This window comes from Bubalus kerabau, chromosome 21, assembly GCF_029407905.1.
Source record: "Bubalus kerabau isolate K-KA32 ecotype Philippines breed swamp buffalo chromosome 21, PCC_UOA_SB_1v2, whole genome shotgun sequence".
NCBI classification, from domain to species: Eukaryota; Metazoa; Chordata; class Mammalia; order Artiodactyla; family Bovidae; genus Bubalus; species Bubalus kerabau.
In genome coordinates, this window is record NC_073644.1 from 64,958,105 (window position 1) to 64,973,759 (window position 15,655).

The 15,655-nt window shown below is 45.9% G+C and overlaps 1 protein-coding gene across 3 annotated transcripts; it reads left to right on the forward strand.

Annotated features, from left to right (window-relative positions):
- Positions 1 to 3,522: 3,522 nt before the first annotated feature.
- Positions 3,523 to 14,160, forward strand: SERPINB13 (serpin family B member 13). Of its 3 annotated transcripts, XM_055559290.1 has the most exons (8): positions 3,523 to 3,952; positions 5,117 to 5,173; positions 5,545 to 5,568; positions 7,531 to 7,638; positions 8,064 to 8,181; positions 9,701 to 9,843; positions 10,279 to 10,434; positions 13,509 to 14,160. In XM_055559290.1, the coding sequence occupies exons 1-8, from the start codon at positions 3,788 to 3,790 to the stop codon at positions 13,887 to 13,889; spliced, it is 1,152 nt and encodes a 383-aa protein (XP_055415265.1). In that variant the 5' UTR covers positions 3,523 to 3,787; the 3' UTR covers positions 13,890 to 14,160. The 3 variants fall into 3 exon arrangements, with proteins under 3 accessions (XP_055415265.1, XP_055415263.1, XP_055415264.1); XM_055559288.1 differs by lacking the exon at positions 5,545 to 5,568 and having other exon boundaries at positions 5,117 to 5,207; positions 7,526 to 7,638; XM_055559289.1 differs by lacking the exon at positions 5,545 to 5,568 and having other exon boundaries at positions 7,522 to 7,638.
- The last annotated feature ends 1,495 nt before the right edge of the window (positions 14,161 to 15,655 follow it).

The window sequence follows — 15,655 nt, forward strand, 5'->3', positions numbered from 1 at the left end:
TGACCCTGTGCATGAGCTACAAGCCAGAGGGAAGGTGAGGGTCACTGACACACACGTGAAGACACAGAGAGGGGTGGTGGCAGGCAGGGGGACAGGAAGACATGTGACAAGGACCAAGGGGGCTTCTGGAGGGGGAAAGGATGCCACAGCAAGATGGGGGCCATCTCTAAAGGACACCCTGAAGGTGTCACCCTGAAGGTGACTGAAGGAAGAAAGGCTTGGGAGAAGCAGAAGTAAGCAGAGAGGCAAGGAATGGGGACCTCACCTCCTGATTGCAAGATGAGAGTGGTTGTCCCCAGGCGAAGACTTTGTGGTCTGTGGTGGTCTTCAGGGGAAAGCCAAGTTTTCCTGTAAAAATGAGGTGGTAGAAAAAATGCTTTAGGAGAAAGCAGAGGGCTTATGGAGATAAGTGGGAACTAGAACCGAGAGTCCAGGGTCACAGAGAAAGGGATTAGGAGATATCAACTGATGGACATATTAAAATATAGGGCACTATGGCCAGCTCAAATATTTTTTGCTATATTATTTATTAAAATAAAAAGTCATTTTATTTTATTTTTTAGTGTTTTTTTTTTGTTTGTTTGCATTGAGCAAATTGTGAATATTGAGATTGGTACGTACATTATCCATGGTCTTAGCAGCTGCTTCACTAAGCTGCTTCTTTAGACAGTCAGGTGAGAGGGAAGAGCTGAGATGGACTTCTAGAATTCGCTGCTTGGCAATGGCGAAAAATCCTCACACACTTTACCAATGAGAATCGTCTGAAGAGCCAACAGAGCCAGTAGGAAGACCCTAGGGGTGGCAGGAAAGGCTGGAATTTGGAGGTGTAATTTCCGAATGCGTTTTCAAAAATAATGTTGTTTTCCTGAAATCAGTGAGCTTGTTGGATGTTCATGAATTATTGGCACTTGGGATTTCTTTGGAGGGAATGATGCTGAAGCTGAAACTCCAGTACTTTGGCCACCTCATGCAAAGAGCTGACTCATTGGAAAAGACTCTGATGCTGGGAGGGATTGGGGGCAGGAGGAGAAGGGGACGCCAGAAGATGAGATGGCTGGATGGCATCACTGACTCAATGGACTTGAGTCTGAGTGAACTCTGGGAGTTTGTTATGGACAGGGAGGCCTGGCGTGCTGCAATTCATGGGGCCGCAAAGAGTCAGACACGACTGAGCAACTGAACTGAACTGAACTGGTTCCAGTGTCTGGTGGGCTAGTGGTAAAGAATCTGCCAGCCAATGCAGGAAATGCAGGAGACTTGGATTCAATCCCTAGATCTTGAAGACACCTGGAAAAGGAAATGGCAACCCACTCCAGTATCCTTGCCTGGGAAATCCCGGACAGAGGAGCCTGGCAGGCTACAGTCTATGGGGTTTCGAAAGAGTTGGACACGATTTAGTGACTAAGACAATAACAACCTGTGTCTGGTACACAGTAAACTCTCAACAAATGTTCAGTAAATGAATTAAAATGAGACGTTTCATAATGAATGGGCAGAATCCTTGAGAACGGGAGTGGTGTGTGTGTGTTGCCTCTCCAGTTTTCCTCAGTACCTTTTCTCTTTCTTTTCTAGGAAGTTAGCTTTCATACTTTTCTTCTTCCTTTGCATTTGGTAACCCCAAGTCAAGCAACTGCGAAGTTAACTTTATTGCGGGCTCTGGTCTTGTCAGGACAGTGCTTTGTACGTCTGAGGTTAGGAAGTATGCTCTCACTCAGATGTTCACCCAGCCTGTAAACCAGCGCTTCCTGACCTTGGCTGCACACCAGGATCACCTGAGGTGATAAAAATTCTGACGCCTGTTCCTGCCTTAACGATGCTGACTCAGTTGTCTGGTGGTGGGAGGCGGGGGGGCGGCAGGGTCACTTGGCCATAGATTTTCTTTTTAAGTTTCCCAGGGGATTTTGCTGTGCATCCAGGGTGGAAAACCAGTGGTCTGAATGGTTCTTTTCAGAGGGTCCCCCATATCATTAGGGAGGAAGACCCTCTTATCACTGTCTGCTCCTACCCCCAGCGTGGGACGTAATTCATTTCTCTTGGTCATTCCAGTCCCTTTCATCCCAGGGTGTATTCCTGCTTTTAGTCTTATTTTGTCATCTGGTTAATTTAGATCTCTTTATGCTTGGGCCCCTAAAAGAATGTCTCAGAGACTTTGGAGAAGTGAGAATTGAAACTCTATTCCTCTATGTCGAGGTGTGTATTATTCACAACACAGTTGCTGACAACTTCAAGTGCAGAACTTCGCGATCATGAAGGAAAGAAACAGAAAATTCAAGCCTCAGTTTTGTTGTAACCCTTGCATGCTAATTTTATTAGGGAAATAGCCATTGAGAAACCAAAGCTTGTTTCACGGGAAATGCGAGCCATGATGACTAGGGAGAGGCAGAGAGAGCTATAAATTAAAGACTTCACCTGCTCATTTAGCACATGCTTCCTGGTTCCTTGCCCTGTCACCTCTGTCTTTCCAGAAACCAGGTAAGTTCCTTCTGCACCAACTTGAGATTTCTGTGTTATGAGAGCCCCCATGTTTGTTAGTTTGAAAGAAGTACTTGTACTAATCCCAAGCACCTAACTTGCCTTGGGGTGGTTTTGTTTAATTCAGTGTTTACTCAGCCGTGACAATGTTATCTTGTCTGGCAGTAAGTTAATTCATTTTGTTTTTGAGTGAACCTGCAAGAAATCCTTGCAAGGAAACATGGTGTTGAAATGGAAGTTTAAACAGCAGATGTAAGATGCCTTTGCAGAGATGGGCCCTTGAGAGCAAAAATCCCTCAGAGTAGGCTTTTGATTGGCTTTAATCTCATTTTTGTTTTAAGATTTTTCTTTATTAACTAGTTGTAATTTGGCTGGTGAAAGTGAAAGCTTTAGTCACTCAGTCATGTCTGACTCTTTTCGACCCTACAGACTGTAGCCGGCCAGGCTCCTCTGTCCATGGAATTCTTCAGAAAAGAATACTGGACTGGGTAGCCATTTCCTTCACCAGGGGATCTTCCCGATCCAGGGGTCGAACACGGGTCTTCTGTATTGCAGGCAGATTTAGCTGGTGAAGAAGAAAATACAAAACATGTTCTAGTTATTTTTGGTAAATGTTAATTGCTCTTTAACTTTTGTGAGATAAACAAAAGTAATATGAACTCACTGCATAAGCTTGAAACAATATAGAAAGCTATATAAAAAAAGCTCTTTTGCCCCCAGTTAATAATCCATGACCAGAGACGCGTCACTGCCCTTTAAGGAGCATTCAGCCTGGGGTCGGGTTTGCACGCAGCTAGGGACTGGGGTTTAGGAACTCTCGTGTATCTGGTCACTTTGTGCTGGATTTGAAGCAGCTGAGAAAACAGCGTCAGAGAAGGCCACTTTGCTTTTGTTGAGGCTGAATCTGAGAACTCTGCTCGGACTTGAGGCCAACCCTTCCTACAGAACAAGCCCCTGGCCTTGTTCTCCGCAGTGGGACACGCCCGACATGGGAGGGCCAGGCTGGGCCAGCCCGGGAGGGGCGGCGAGCAGGGAGGTGCCAGTGCGGGCAGTTCCGACAGAAGGAGAGAGAGCAGAGCCTCTAGGGGATTCACCCTGCTCCCTGGGACCTGGGAACCCAGAGTGTGCGGTGATGCCCTGTGATTCACGTCCCGTCAAGAGCAGGGCTGGGAAGTGACCTTTCGCTGCGAGGGTGAAACTCCCTACGTCCTGGCTCAGTGCCCGAAGAGAAGCGGGAGAGGGTGCCCTGACACGAAGCCCTGCGGCTGAGTGCCGGGTTCTGGTTGCTGTTGTTCCAGGTCCTGCTGGAATCATCATGGACTCGCTGGTCCCAGCAAGCACTTGGTTTGGGTTGGATCTTTTCAAAGACCGGAGTAAAACAGATGAAGGCAACATCTTGTTTTCCCCTGTGGGCATCTCAACCACCATTGGAATGCTGCCCCCCATGACCCGAGGAGCCACCGCCACCCAGGAGCAGGAGGTAGCGTGGGTTTTCCTTGCTTTCCAGCCACAGGCTTGTCTCTGGGGCAACACTCTGGCATTACCTTGAAAACCTGCCTCCCTTGATCGGGTGCCAGGAAAAGACAGTATCTGACTGGGGCGATTTCAGGCCTATCAGCAAAGTCCTTTCCCCTCTTCCAATACCATCATGCCTTCTGCTCCCAAATGCTTGAGATTCCTTTGGGTGAGTGTCTTTGTCCAAAGCAATTCAGTTCAGTTCAGTCACTCAGTCGTGTCCAACTCTTTGCAACCCCATGAACTGTAGCATGCCAGGCTTCCCTGTCCATCACCAACTCCCGGAGTTCACTTAAACTCACATCCATCAAGTCAGTGATGCCATCCAACCATCCCACCCTCTGTCGTCCCCTTCTCCTCTTGCCTTCAATCTTTCTCAGCATCAGGGTCTTTTCCAATGAGTCAGTTCTTTGCATCAGGTGACTAAAGTATTGGAGTTTCAGCTTCAGCATCAGTCCTTCCAATGAATATTCAGGACTGATTTCTTTTAGGATGGACTGGTTGGATCTCCTTGCAGTCCAAGGGACTCTCAAGAGTCTTCTCCAACACCACAGTTCAAAAGCATCAATTCTTCGGTGCTCAGCTTTCTTTATAGTCCAACTCTCACATCCATACAGGACTTCTGGAAAAACCATAGCTTTGACTAGACAGACTTTTGTTGGCAAAGTAGAGTCTCTGCTATTTAATATGCTGTCTAGGTTTGTCGTAGCTTGCTCCTTTTCTTCCAAGGATCAAGCGTCTTTTAATTTCATGGCCGCAGTTGCCATCTGCACTAATTTTGGAGCCCCCCAAAATAAAGCCAGCCACTGTTTTCTCATCTATTTGCCGTGAAGTGGGAAAGCCATTAAGCTTATAATTAAAGGTAGAGCAAGAAGGACAGAGCCTCCTGGGGGAAATGACACGATCTCCACATGGTGTGAATGACGCATCGAGGAGGGATGAATGAAGGGACTAACCAGTAGGGGTGAGATGAGCGCACAGCCCAGAACTTCTCATGATTTTGCAGGGACAGCCCTGTTCCTTGTGGACCAAGGAGGCCTGTTTAACAGTCATCCATTTTACCCTGACTGGGTCCCTGTGAGCTTTTCTCTGCTCTCACCACGGCCATAGTACTTTTTTTTCTTCCTAGGTGCCTTTCTCTGAAAGTGACACAGAAAGCTCAAGAATGAAAGCTGAAGAAAAAGAGGTGGGGAGACATGGGCTTCCCTCGTGGCTCACTGGTAAAGAACCCGCCTGCCAATGCAGGAGACGTGGGTTCGATCTCTGGGTTGGGAAGATCCCCTGGAGAAGGAACTGGCAACCCGCTCCAGTATTCTTGCCTGGAGAATCCCATGGACGGAGGAGCCTGGAGAGCTACAGTCTGTGGGGTTGCAAAAGAGTGACTCAGCGACTAAACAACAAACAACAGGACATGTCCTAAAGCATCCAGTGATGTCTTGGTAGATGTGGGTTCCCTGGGGAAACGGGTAGAAAGGTGTGATACTTACTGTTAAGCAATAATAACAACGGCAGCCAAATAATGTGGCTTATAGAGAACCATACAATAATAAACCCCAGTGTCAAGAGGAGACCTCAGCTTTAGTGCTCACTAACCACTAGGGTATATATCCATAAAGGCGAATAGACTGAAGAGTCCCTGTAGCAGAGGGAATGTGTTTTGGAGTTAGCACGTGTGCATGCTAAGTCACTTCAGTCGTGTCCGGCTCTTTGTGACCCTGTGGACTGTAGACCACCAGGCTCCTCTGTCCATGGAATTTTCCAGGCAAGAATACTGGAGTGGGTTGCCATTTCCTTCTCCAGAGGATCTTCCCGACCCAGGGAGCTAACCCGTGTTTCATGTGTCTCCTGCATCAGCAGGGGAGTTTCTTTACCATTAGCGCCACCCGGGGAGCCCATTTTGGAGTTAGAGTTCAAATCCTGGCTTTGTCACTTAACAGCTGTGCTGGTCTGTGCAAGTTGTTCATCTTTAAGCCTCTGTAAAATGTCTAGTAGAGCAACCAGAACCTGGTGACTCACCCCATGGGCGCTGCGGTAATAGTGGCTGATAATATTACTACAGACTTCCCTGGTGGCTCAGATGGTAAAGAATCTGCCTGCAATGCAGGAGACCCAGGATTGATCTCTGGATCAAGAAGATCCCCTGGAGAAGGGACTGGCAACCCACTTCAGTATTCCTGCCTGGAGAATTCCATGGACAGAGGAGCCTGGCGGGCTACAGTCCATGGGGTCACAGAGTCAGACAGGACTGAGTGACTAACACTTTTATCACATTCTATTTTTATTTTAAGGACCTCTGCCTACTCTGTTGATGTTTTGCTCAAAAAAATATTAGGCCAGAACCAATGACTTCTTGAGATCTCTTCCAGCTCTAGGGTTATAGTATTCCTCACTCATGGGGCAGTCTGTGCACGCGTGGCAGAGTCCGCAGGTCAGGGCTGGCCCTCAGAGGTGAACAGAGCTCCCTGGCAGGTCACGTCTGCCATGACCTCTATCACAGCTCTTTTCCCAGGCCCTCATTAAATTGTGGCTCGAGTCCCCCAACAGTATGAGCCATTCGTTCCACGATCCCACGTGGCCAGGTTGTCTGCACGGCTCAGTTGCACATATGAGGAGTCAGGCTTCCTTGCGGAGTGTGCACAACAAAGCTGGGTCCAATGGCTGCTCCGTTATCTAGCCAGTCCGTGCTACAGCTGTTTTCAGGCACTTTCTCTCCCAAGCACGGTCCTGTGCAGAGTCTTTGTGCAAACTAGAAACAGGTACACCTTGGGTGACAGATGCCTACTGCTAGGTGAAAAGCTTTTAATCTTTCACCATTGAGTGTGATGTTATCTGTGGGCTTTTCATGTATGGCATTCTGTCCATGGGATTCTCCAGGCAAGAATACTGGAGTGGATTGCCATGCCCTCCTCTAGCGAGTCTTCCTGACCCGGGGATTGAACCGGGTCTCTTTCGTCCCTTGCACTGGCAGGCGCGTCCTTTTCCGCTGACCCACCGCGAAGTGCAGTAATGACCTCGCTGCTTTGCTGGTTTCTACTCAGGAGCGCCCCCTGGTGTCTGTCTGTAGTGCTGCAGACCAGGGTGCGTGTGGATGGCCTTTGTGCTCAGGGACCAACCTGGTGCCTGTTCCTCTTGACGCTTAGATTCAGGCAAGACACAAACCAGTCCCTCAGGCAGCCTCTGAAAAGTCACAGTGTTGGACACACATTCCACACGCTTCTCTCCTCAGGGACTTGGGGTTGCGAGTTTTCCCCCAGTCACACCATGAGGTGTGGCAGGCAGAAGCTGGTGTGTGAACGTCATGAATTGTCCTGGGTTCATGCTTCTCTGGGCTACAGGAATCTCTGAGCTGGTTCCTGGGTTTCTTGTATTGTTGTTAAGTTGGTGTTTCCAGTGGGGTAAGAATGGCATCCAGAACCTACACCAAGCTCATGGATGACCCCCAAGGCTGCCGTGTCTTCTTGGTGTGGGGAGGGTGGTGAATCTAGGTTTACTTTTGCCAAGATAACTCACCGAGTTTTTGTTTTGATTTTGAAGTTAGAGAAGACAGAAGAGCTCCAAAGGGTTTTGAGTGAGATAAGGAAACCCAATGATGATTATGAACTGAAAATAGCCAACCGGCTGTTTGGAGAAAAGACATACCTCTTCCTTCAAGTGAGTTTTGCTGAGTTCACAACATCTGTGAGTGGTACTCAGGAATGGCCAAATGACTCTGTTAAGACTGGGATCTTTGAGGCAAGATGCCTAATTTGAGTGCTTGACTCAGCCCACATCACTGGGGGTGTCCCTCCCATCTCTCCCTCTCACCCTCTACCCCACCTGCCTCTCAACCTGTTCTCCAGATACCCAGACCTTTTGGGAGCTTCTTTTTCATCTTGAAATCTGATTTTTGCCTTAACCCTATTGAACCTGCACAAAAATATGCATGGAAGTACTCAAAGTGATTCACCCAGGCCCTAAAAAGATCTCTTCTTACAATGTTAGTCATCTTCCTGTACAGATAAATTTGTTTAGAAATGATGGTAATGGATTAATTGAATTTTAAAGCTATTTCTATTCCTTCCCTGTTTCTCCTAAAGAAATACTTAGATTATGTTGAAAAACATTACCATGCTTCTCTGGAACCTGTTGATTTTGTAAATGCAGCAGATGAAAGTCGAAAGAAGATTAATTCCTGGGTTGAAAGCCAAACAAATGGTAGTGTATGGATGAATCGTTCATCATAAAAACACTTCTGAGTACCTGTGAGTGAAGCCCTGTGCTGGACGCTGCATAGGGTATAAGGGTGTACAAGCTTTGGGAGGGGACCTGAGATGGGTATTTCAGCTTGGAGGGGCAGGACTGGAGCCAAGGATTGGGGGAATCCACTGCAGACAGTGGAATGGCCTCAGCAGATGTGGAGAGAGCCAAGGGAATTGGGCAGGGGACCACAGGAAGCCAACTTCGTGGAGACACGTAGTGGAGAATTATTTGCGCATAGCTGGGGATCCCAGTGACTTTGGGGCTCCTGATACCTGGCTCATGTCTGTCGTGAGGTCACATTTGACTTTTACGTGAGCACCTTTCTTTCTGAGCCTGGGTCCATAAGTAAAAACGTCAGAGGGCTCCTTTCTCTCGGTCAGTGAGAAGCATCAGCTCACTAAAGACGCGCCTGGGCCGTCGGCGGCTGGGCTCCTGCGCGGAGGGCGGCAGCCTTGAGCCTCGTCTGCAGCAGGGACTCGACAAAGCCCCGCCTCCTCCGCCCCGCCTCACGCCCCTGTACGAGCCAAACTCGCAGGGAATAGCAGAGAGCAATGTTAAGATTTTGCAGAGCAGTGCTGATACTTTAGTGTTAGTATTTCAGAATACATTAAAAAAAAAAAAGATTTATTTATGGATTTGACTGTGCCAGGTCTTAGTTTTGGCTTGTGGAATCTTCCGTGAAGGCACGCGAGGTCTTTAACTGCAGCATGCAAACTCTTAGGTGCGGTCTGTGGGATCGCGCTCCCTGACCAGGGAGAATACATTTAAAAAACAAAATTCCGGTTATTAGAGAGACAGCTGTCATTTCAGATTGCATTTTTTCTTCATACTCAGTTCAAAGGAAATGAAAATTTTAAAAGGGGGATAAAAGAGGATCTATCAAAGGGTTGGTTGAGGGCAGTATTCTTCAGAATTTCAGTGGGATGGGCTGAACCCAGAGATAAAACATCAGCTCCTTTGCAATAAAATAAGAGATCTCTAAACCTCAGGTAGCTATAATGAATGGGTTAAAAATAATAATAGCTAACTCCGAGTGCTTATTATGAGCTGGATAATATTCCAAGTGCTTCTCTACATAGGGAATCATTGCTTCCTTTCAGCAGCTCTGTGAGGCAGGTTTTATTCCTGTTTTACAGGTGTGGAAACTGAGGCTCAGAGAGCTTAAGTAACTTACCCAGGACCCCTCAGCTGATGAGAGGCAAAGCTGGATGCCAGCAGAGGCAATCTGACTCCAGAGCCTGAGCTCTTAGCCCTCACACCTCCGTTTATCCCATGGGATAAATTGGAGATGGGCAAAGTGAGAACCTCCTATGATTTCTGCCAGCGAACTCTTTATCGGCTAAGCCTTCAGGCGCTGACCTGGCTGAGGTTTGAATGATCGGTCAAGTCCGTGTTCATCGTATCTGACATGTGTAGATCTGACTTGTAATTTTGAAGATGGACCCATTTTGTTCTTGTTGCTGTTCATTTGCAGAAAAAATCAAGGACCTGCTTCCAGACGGCTCTTTAAGCAGCTCCATCAAGCTGGTGGTGGTGAACGTAATTTATTTTAAAGGACGATGGGACAGGGAGTTTAAGAAAGAAAATACCAAGGAGGAGGAATTTTGGCTGAATAAGGTATGTTCTTTAATTAATTTATGTGATATGCTTACAGATAAAATGTAGACTCTGAAGTCGTATTTGAGCAAATGTACATGGTATATGGCTTCCCAGGTGGCTCAGTCGTAAAGAATCTGGCTGCTAGTGTAGGAGACACAGCTTCGATCCCTGGGTCGGGAAGATCCCCTTGAGGAGGAAATGACAACCCATTCCAGTTTTCTTGCCTGAAAAATCCAATGGACAGAGGAGCCTGGTGGGCTACAGTCCAAAGGGTCACAAAGAGTCAGACACATCTTAGCCACTAAACAACAACAGTGATATATGTGTATATATAAAATGCTGATTCCTAGGCTCTGGTCTTTAGCATGGTCTTAGGTTGAGCGAATTATTCTGGGGAGCCCCCTTGGTGGCCTTCCGCCCCTTGACGCCTCGAGCTCTGCTGACTCGTTGCAGAGCACAAGCAAGTCTGTGCCGATGATGACGCAGCACCAGTCCTTTAGCTTCAAGACCCTGGAGGACGTGCCGGCCAAAATTCTGGGCCTTCCGTATCGAAACCATGCCCTCAGCATGTTCCTGCTGCTGCCCAATGACATCGACGGTCTGGAGAAGGTAAAGCCTTGCCTCTTCCTCGTTCTGCCTTCATCTCCCGAGGCTCTCTGTCCCACACCTTGTTTCTGGGTGAGTCTGGAGTTAGGGCTCTGATCTGGAGCTGGTGAAATAGAAAATATTTCTGTCTCTGCAGCAGGTAAAGATGGGTATCTAAAGAGGAGCATTAAATGGTGTCAGGTTTATTGAGAAGAACCACTACTAAAATATTTGGGGATGAGATAACATGAACATTTGAGGTCATATAGGAGTTCTAAAGATAACCCACCATTCTCCAAAGTGGTTGATCTCTGTAGACCCTCTTTCCCAGGGAAGAAAATCACCTATGCACGTAGACAGCAATTTTGAATTCTATTCACAGGCTATTGGACTTTCTGAGTTCCTTTTTTAGACATTTCATTTTTTAAAAGACTTTTTTAGGGCAATTTTATGTTTACAGCAAAACTTAGAGGCAGGTACAGAGATTTCCAATACACCTTGTGCCCCACGTGCCACGGCCTCCCCATAATCGGCATCACTCACCAGTGTATTTTTTTTAACCCCAAATAAACCTACCTCGACTCATAATAAAAGTCCATAGGACCCTTAATCATAAATCCCTTGATTTAGTCCTGCCCACTGGTTGCTCAGACAGTGAAGAATCTGCTGTAATGGGGGAGACCTGGGTTTGATTCCTGGGGTGGGACGGTCTGCTGGAAAAGGGAATGGCAACCTTCTCCAGGATTCTTGCCTGGAAAATCCCATGGACACAGGAGCCTGGCAAGCTATAGTCCATGGGGTCGAAAAAAGTCAAACACAACTGAGTGACTAACACTTAAACTAAAGCTACTTTGTAGTTAAAATATTGATGTGGTGAGTAGCCTATATTTTGGAGAACAGGAAGGTTGTTTTAAATCCCTATTCTATTTAGTAGCTTTCCACCCTTTGACGTTTCTTAATTTCTTTGAACCTCAATATTTTTTTTTTGAACCTCAATATTCCCTCATTTATAAAATGAGTTCCATAGTTCTTAATGTGTGTGTTGTAATGATTAGAATACACACACACACACACACACATACATATACATGTACATCCTGGACCAACTCTAAGATATCTTCTAAGAATGGATCTGAAAAGTGAAGTTTCTCAGTCGTGTCCGACTCTTTGTGACCCCGTGGAGAGTAGCCTACCAGGTTCCTCCATTTCCTTCTCCAGGAGATCTTCCCGACCCAGGGATTGAACATGGGTCTCCTGCATTGTAGGCAGATGCTTTACTGTCTGAGCCACTAGGGAAGCCCAGAATGGATCTAGGACATGAAAAAACTTGCCTAGGATGGTTCCAGTTCTTGGAAAGTGCTTGATAAATCGATGGATGCTGTATTATTAAGATACTAGAAGCTCTCCTGCTTCTGTGAAACGTGTTTAGCTGCTGCTAAGTTGCTTCAGTCGTGTCCGACTCTGTGCTACCCCATAGACGGAAGCCCACCAGGCTCCCCCGTCCCTGGGATTCTCCAGGCAAGAACACTGGAGTGGGTTGCCATTTTCCTTCTCCCATGCATGAAAGTGAAAAGTGAAAGTGAAGTCGCTCAGTTGTGTCCGACTCTTCGAGACCCCATGGACTGCAGCCTGCCAGACTCTTCCGTCCATGGGATTTCCCAGGCAAGAGTACTGGCGTGGGTGCCATCGCCTTCTCCATTAGCAGCGTTATATGTTGGCAAATATTTTGGGAAAGCAAAATGACAGGACGTGCAAGCTTTATGAGATCGACACACTACTTCCTGTTCTAACAAGGCACTTATCTGCAAGCTTTAAAAGTATTCATAATCTGACTCAAAAAGCCCAGTTGTGGGAATTACTGTAGGGAAAAAATTCAAGAATAAAATTTACTTTCTGAGCCAAATCAGCAGCATCTTCATTAAATACCTGGTGGCTCAGACGGTAAAGAATCTGCCTGCAATACAGGAGACCCAGGTTCCATCCCTGGGTAGGAAAGATCCCCTGGAGAAGGGAATGGAAAGCCACTCCAGTATAGCTGTCTGGAGAATTCCATGGACAGAGGAGCTTGCAGTCTAGAGTCTACGGGGTTGCAAAGAGTCAGACACTAGGATGCTCGGCTTGAAATTTATATAATAGTAATCATAATTTATTATTAATAGATGCTGCATCCACAGTATCTATCAGCATCCACTTGATACATATTTAGATGATTGTAAAATGAATGAGAGGATGAGTGTTAGGTGGAATTTATCAGCTTGATGGAAATATCAGTTTGAAGATACTTAGAGATATGCAGTGCTGTGAAATATATTTACTTTATAACAAGAAAAGTGGATATTCAATGTAATTGCAACTATATAATATATATTATATTAATATAATATAAATTACATTCATTATAATTTTATAAATTAAGTTCATTATAATATAGTAATATATAAACTATATTATAATATTCATTATATAAGATAGTATATAAATTATATAATACATATGTTGACAAAGATTATGGAGAAGGCAATGGCACCCCACTCCAGTACTCTTGCCTGGAGAATCCCATGGACGGAGGAGCCTGGTGGGCTGCAGTCCATGGGGTCGCTAAGAGTCAAGCACGACTGAGCGACTTCACTTTGACTTTTCACTTTCATGCGTTGGAGAAGGAAATGGCAACCCACTCCATGTTCTTGCCTGGAGAATCCCAGGGACGGGGGAGCCTGGTGGGCTGCCGTCTATGGGGTAGCACAGAGTCGGACACGACTGAAGCACCTTAGCAGCAGCAGCAGCAGCAGCAGCAAAGATTAAAGGGGAATAGTAAAAAATGAAATAATATATATTAAATTGATAGAATAAGAAATGACTTAAATTTATTTACATGCAATAGAGTTTTCATACATACACAGATAATTTAAATATAGAAATATAAGACAAGTAGCTGGTATATGTATATATATAAATAGCAGTTGAGTGAAATAAAATTTCTGGTTTCATTTGTTAGTAAAGCTAATATTAATAATTTCTGACTGACTGACATTAGTATTGCACTGTTTTGAATTTGCACTGATGATCAAGCCATTCTTCCCTCTTTTTTTCCTTACCAGATTATAGATAAAATAACTCCTGAGAAGTTAATCGAGTGGACCAGCGCGGGGCGTATGGAAGAGAAGGCCGTGGACTTGCACTTGCCCCGGTTCCGGGCGGTGGGCAGCTATCACCTGGAGGCCGCCTCCGCGGGGCTGCGCGCCGCTGGCCTCGCGGGGAGCCCCGTGGGCGCCGGGCTGCGCGCCCAGAGGCTGCTGCACAGGTCGGTGCTGGAGGTGACCGAGGCGGGCACGGAGGCTGCGGCCGCCACCGCTGTGGGCTTCGCCGTCACGCCGGCCCAGGACTGGGAACGTTTTCACTGCAATCACCCTTTCCTGTTCTTCATCAGGCACAACGAGTCCGACAGCGTCCTTTTCTTTGGCCGATTTTCTTCTCCTTAGTACAGTCCCTGCCTTGGCGGAAAGTGACCACCACCGCCGCTGCCGGGGCGTTCACAGGCGTATGGAAATAGCCCGCTCTTTAAAAAATTGTTTTACTTGAATTCCAGCCTTACCATCAAAATCAATGGTTAATGACGGCAATACTGTATATATTTACGGTTTTCTCTGAAACTGAAATGTTTTGTTTGTGACGTGCAGATAGCAGGTCAAATCAAGGCTCCTTAATAATCTTCCACTGATTTCCTCTAGGAAATCAATGCTTTGTACTTTTGTGCACTAATGGAGAGAAAGAGTCTCTTTGCTGAAGACCGTGGACTAGTGATTTTGAGAGTCCCACCAGTTCTAATATTTTGGTAGATTATAATACAGGAGTAAAAGAAAACAAACATTTATATTCAGTTCATGTGTTGCTTTTTTCTTTCTTAGCATATAGTGTGGCAAACTGAACCTAGGAAAGAGAATTGAGAAACATGTTAGCAAAACATAAATTAAAACTCAAAAACCGAAACAAAATAAAACAATCTACCAGGCAGAGAGGATTCCCATATTTTCATCCTCTGTTCTAATAGTAGATTATCCATGGTCAGTTACATGAACACTTTGATATTGTGAAATAAATGTGATCATGAAATCCACCATTTTAAGCCTAGAACCTGACACATTTTGATAAATGTGCACATGAAAACGCTACCACACTCAGAATACAGAACGCTTCGTCATCCTCCAGGGTTCTCTGCTCTGCTTCTGAGTCAGCTGTCCCTGAACAAGCCCTGCTCAGCCGGCAGCTGACCTGCCTTCCGTCAGTCCAGGGTAGACCTGCCGTCTCTAGCTTCACGCAAACGGATTCCGACCATGTCCTCTTTCATGTCTAGCTTCTGTGGCTCGGCACTGTGTTTTCAGATTCATGAGACTAGGTGGGATATCAGAAGTTGATTACTTTCTACTGACAAGCAGTGTTCCATCATCTGGATAAACCACATTTGTTTATCCATTTACTCATTGACGGGCATTTTTGTTGCTTCCAGTGTGTGGCAGCTATACATAATAATTGTTGTCTAGTTGCTCAGTCGTGTCCAAATCTTTTGTGACCCATGGACTGTAGCCCGCCAGACTCCGCTGTCCTTGAGATTCTCCAGACAAGAATACTGGAGTGGGCAGCATTTCCTCCTCCAGGGGATCGCCCCAACATGGAGGTTGAACTCACGTCTCCTGCATTGCAGGTGGGTTCTTTACCACCGAGTCACCAGGGAAGCCAGTGAATAATGTTACTATGCCCAGAAGTTTGTGTGAACGTATGTTTTCACTTCTCTTTGAGTAGATAACTAGGAGCGAAATTACTGACTCAGATGATAAATACATGTTTAGTTGTATAGGAAACAGCCAGTATGTTCTCCAAAACGCCCATATCATTTTCTACTACAAGCAATGAGTGAGCACTGCAGGCATCCTGAAGACACACCAGTGGGTGGTGTGGCCCGTCTTCTTCATTATAGCCGTTCTCGTGGATGTGAGGTGGTATCTCATTGTGGTTGTGCATCTTCCTTTTGATGAATAATGTTGAGCATCTTTTCATGTGCATATTGACCCTGCGTATATATTCTTTTGTGAAATGTCTGTTCAGATCTTTTGCCCATTTTTATTAGATTGTTTGCTTTCTCATTATTGATGTGCAATTGCTTTTAATATATTCTAAATAAAAATTTTCTGTCAGATATATTTTTCTTAATGGTGTCATTGAAAAGGAGTTTTAAATTTTAATGGGATCC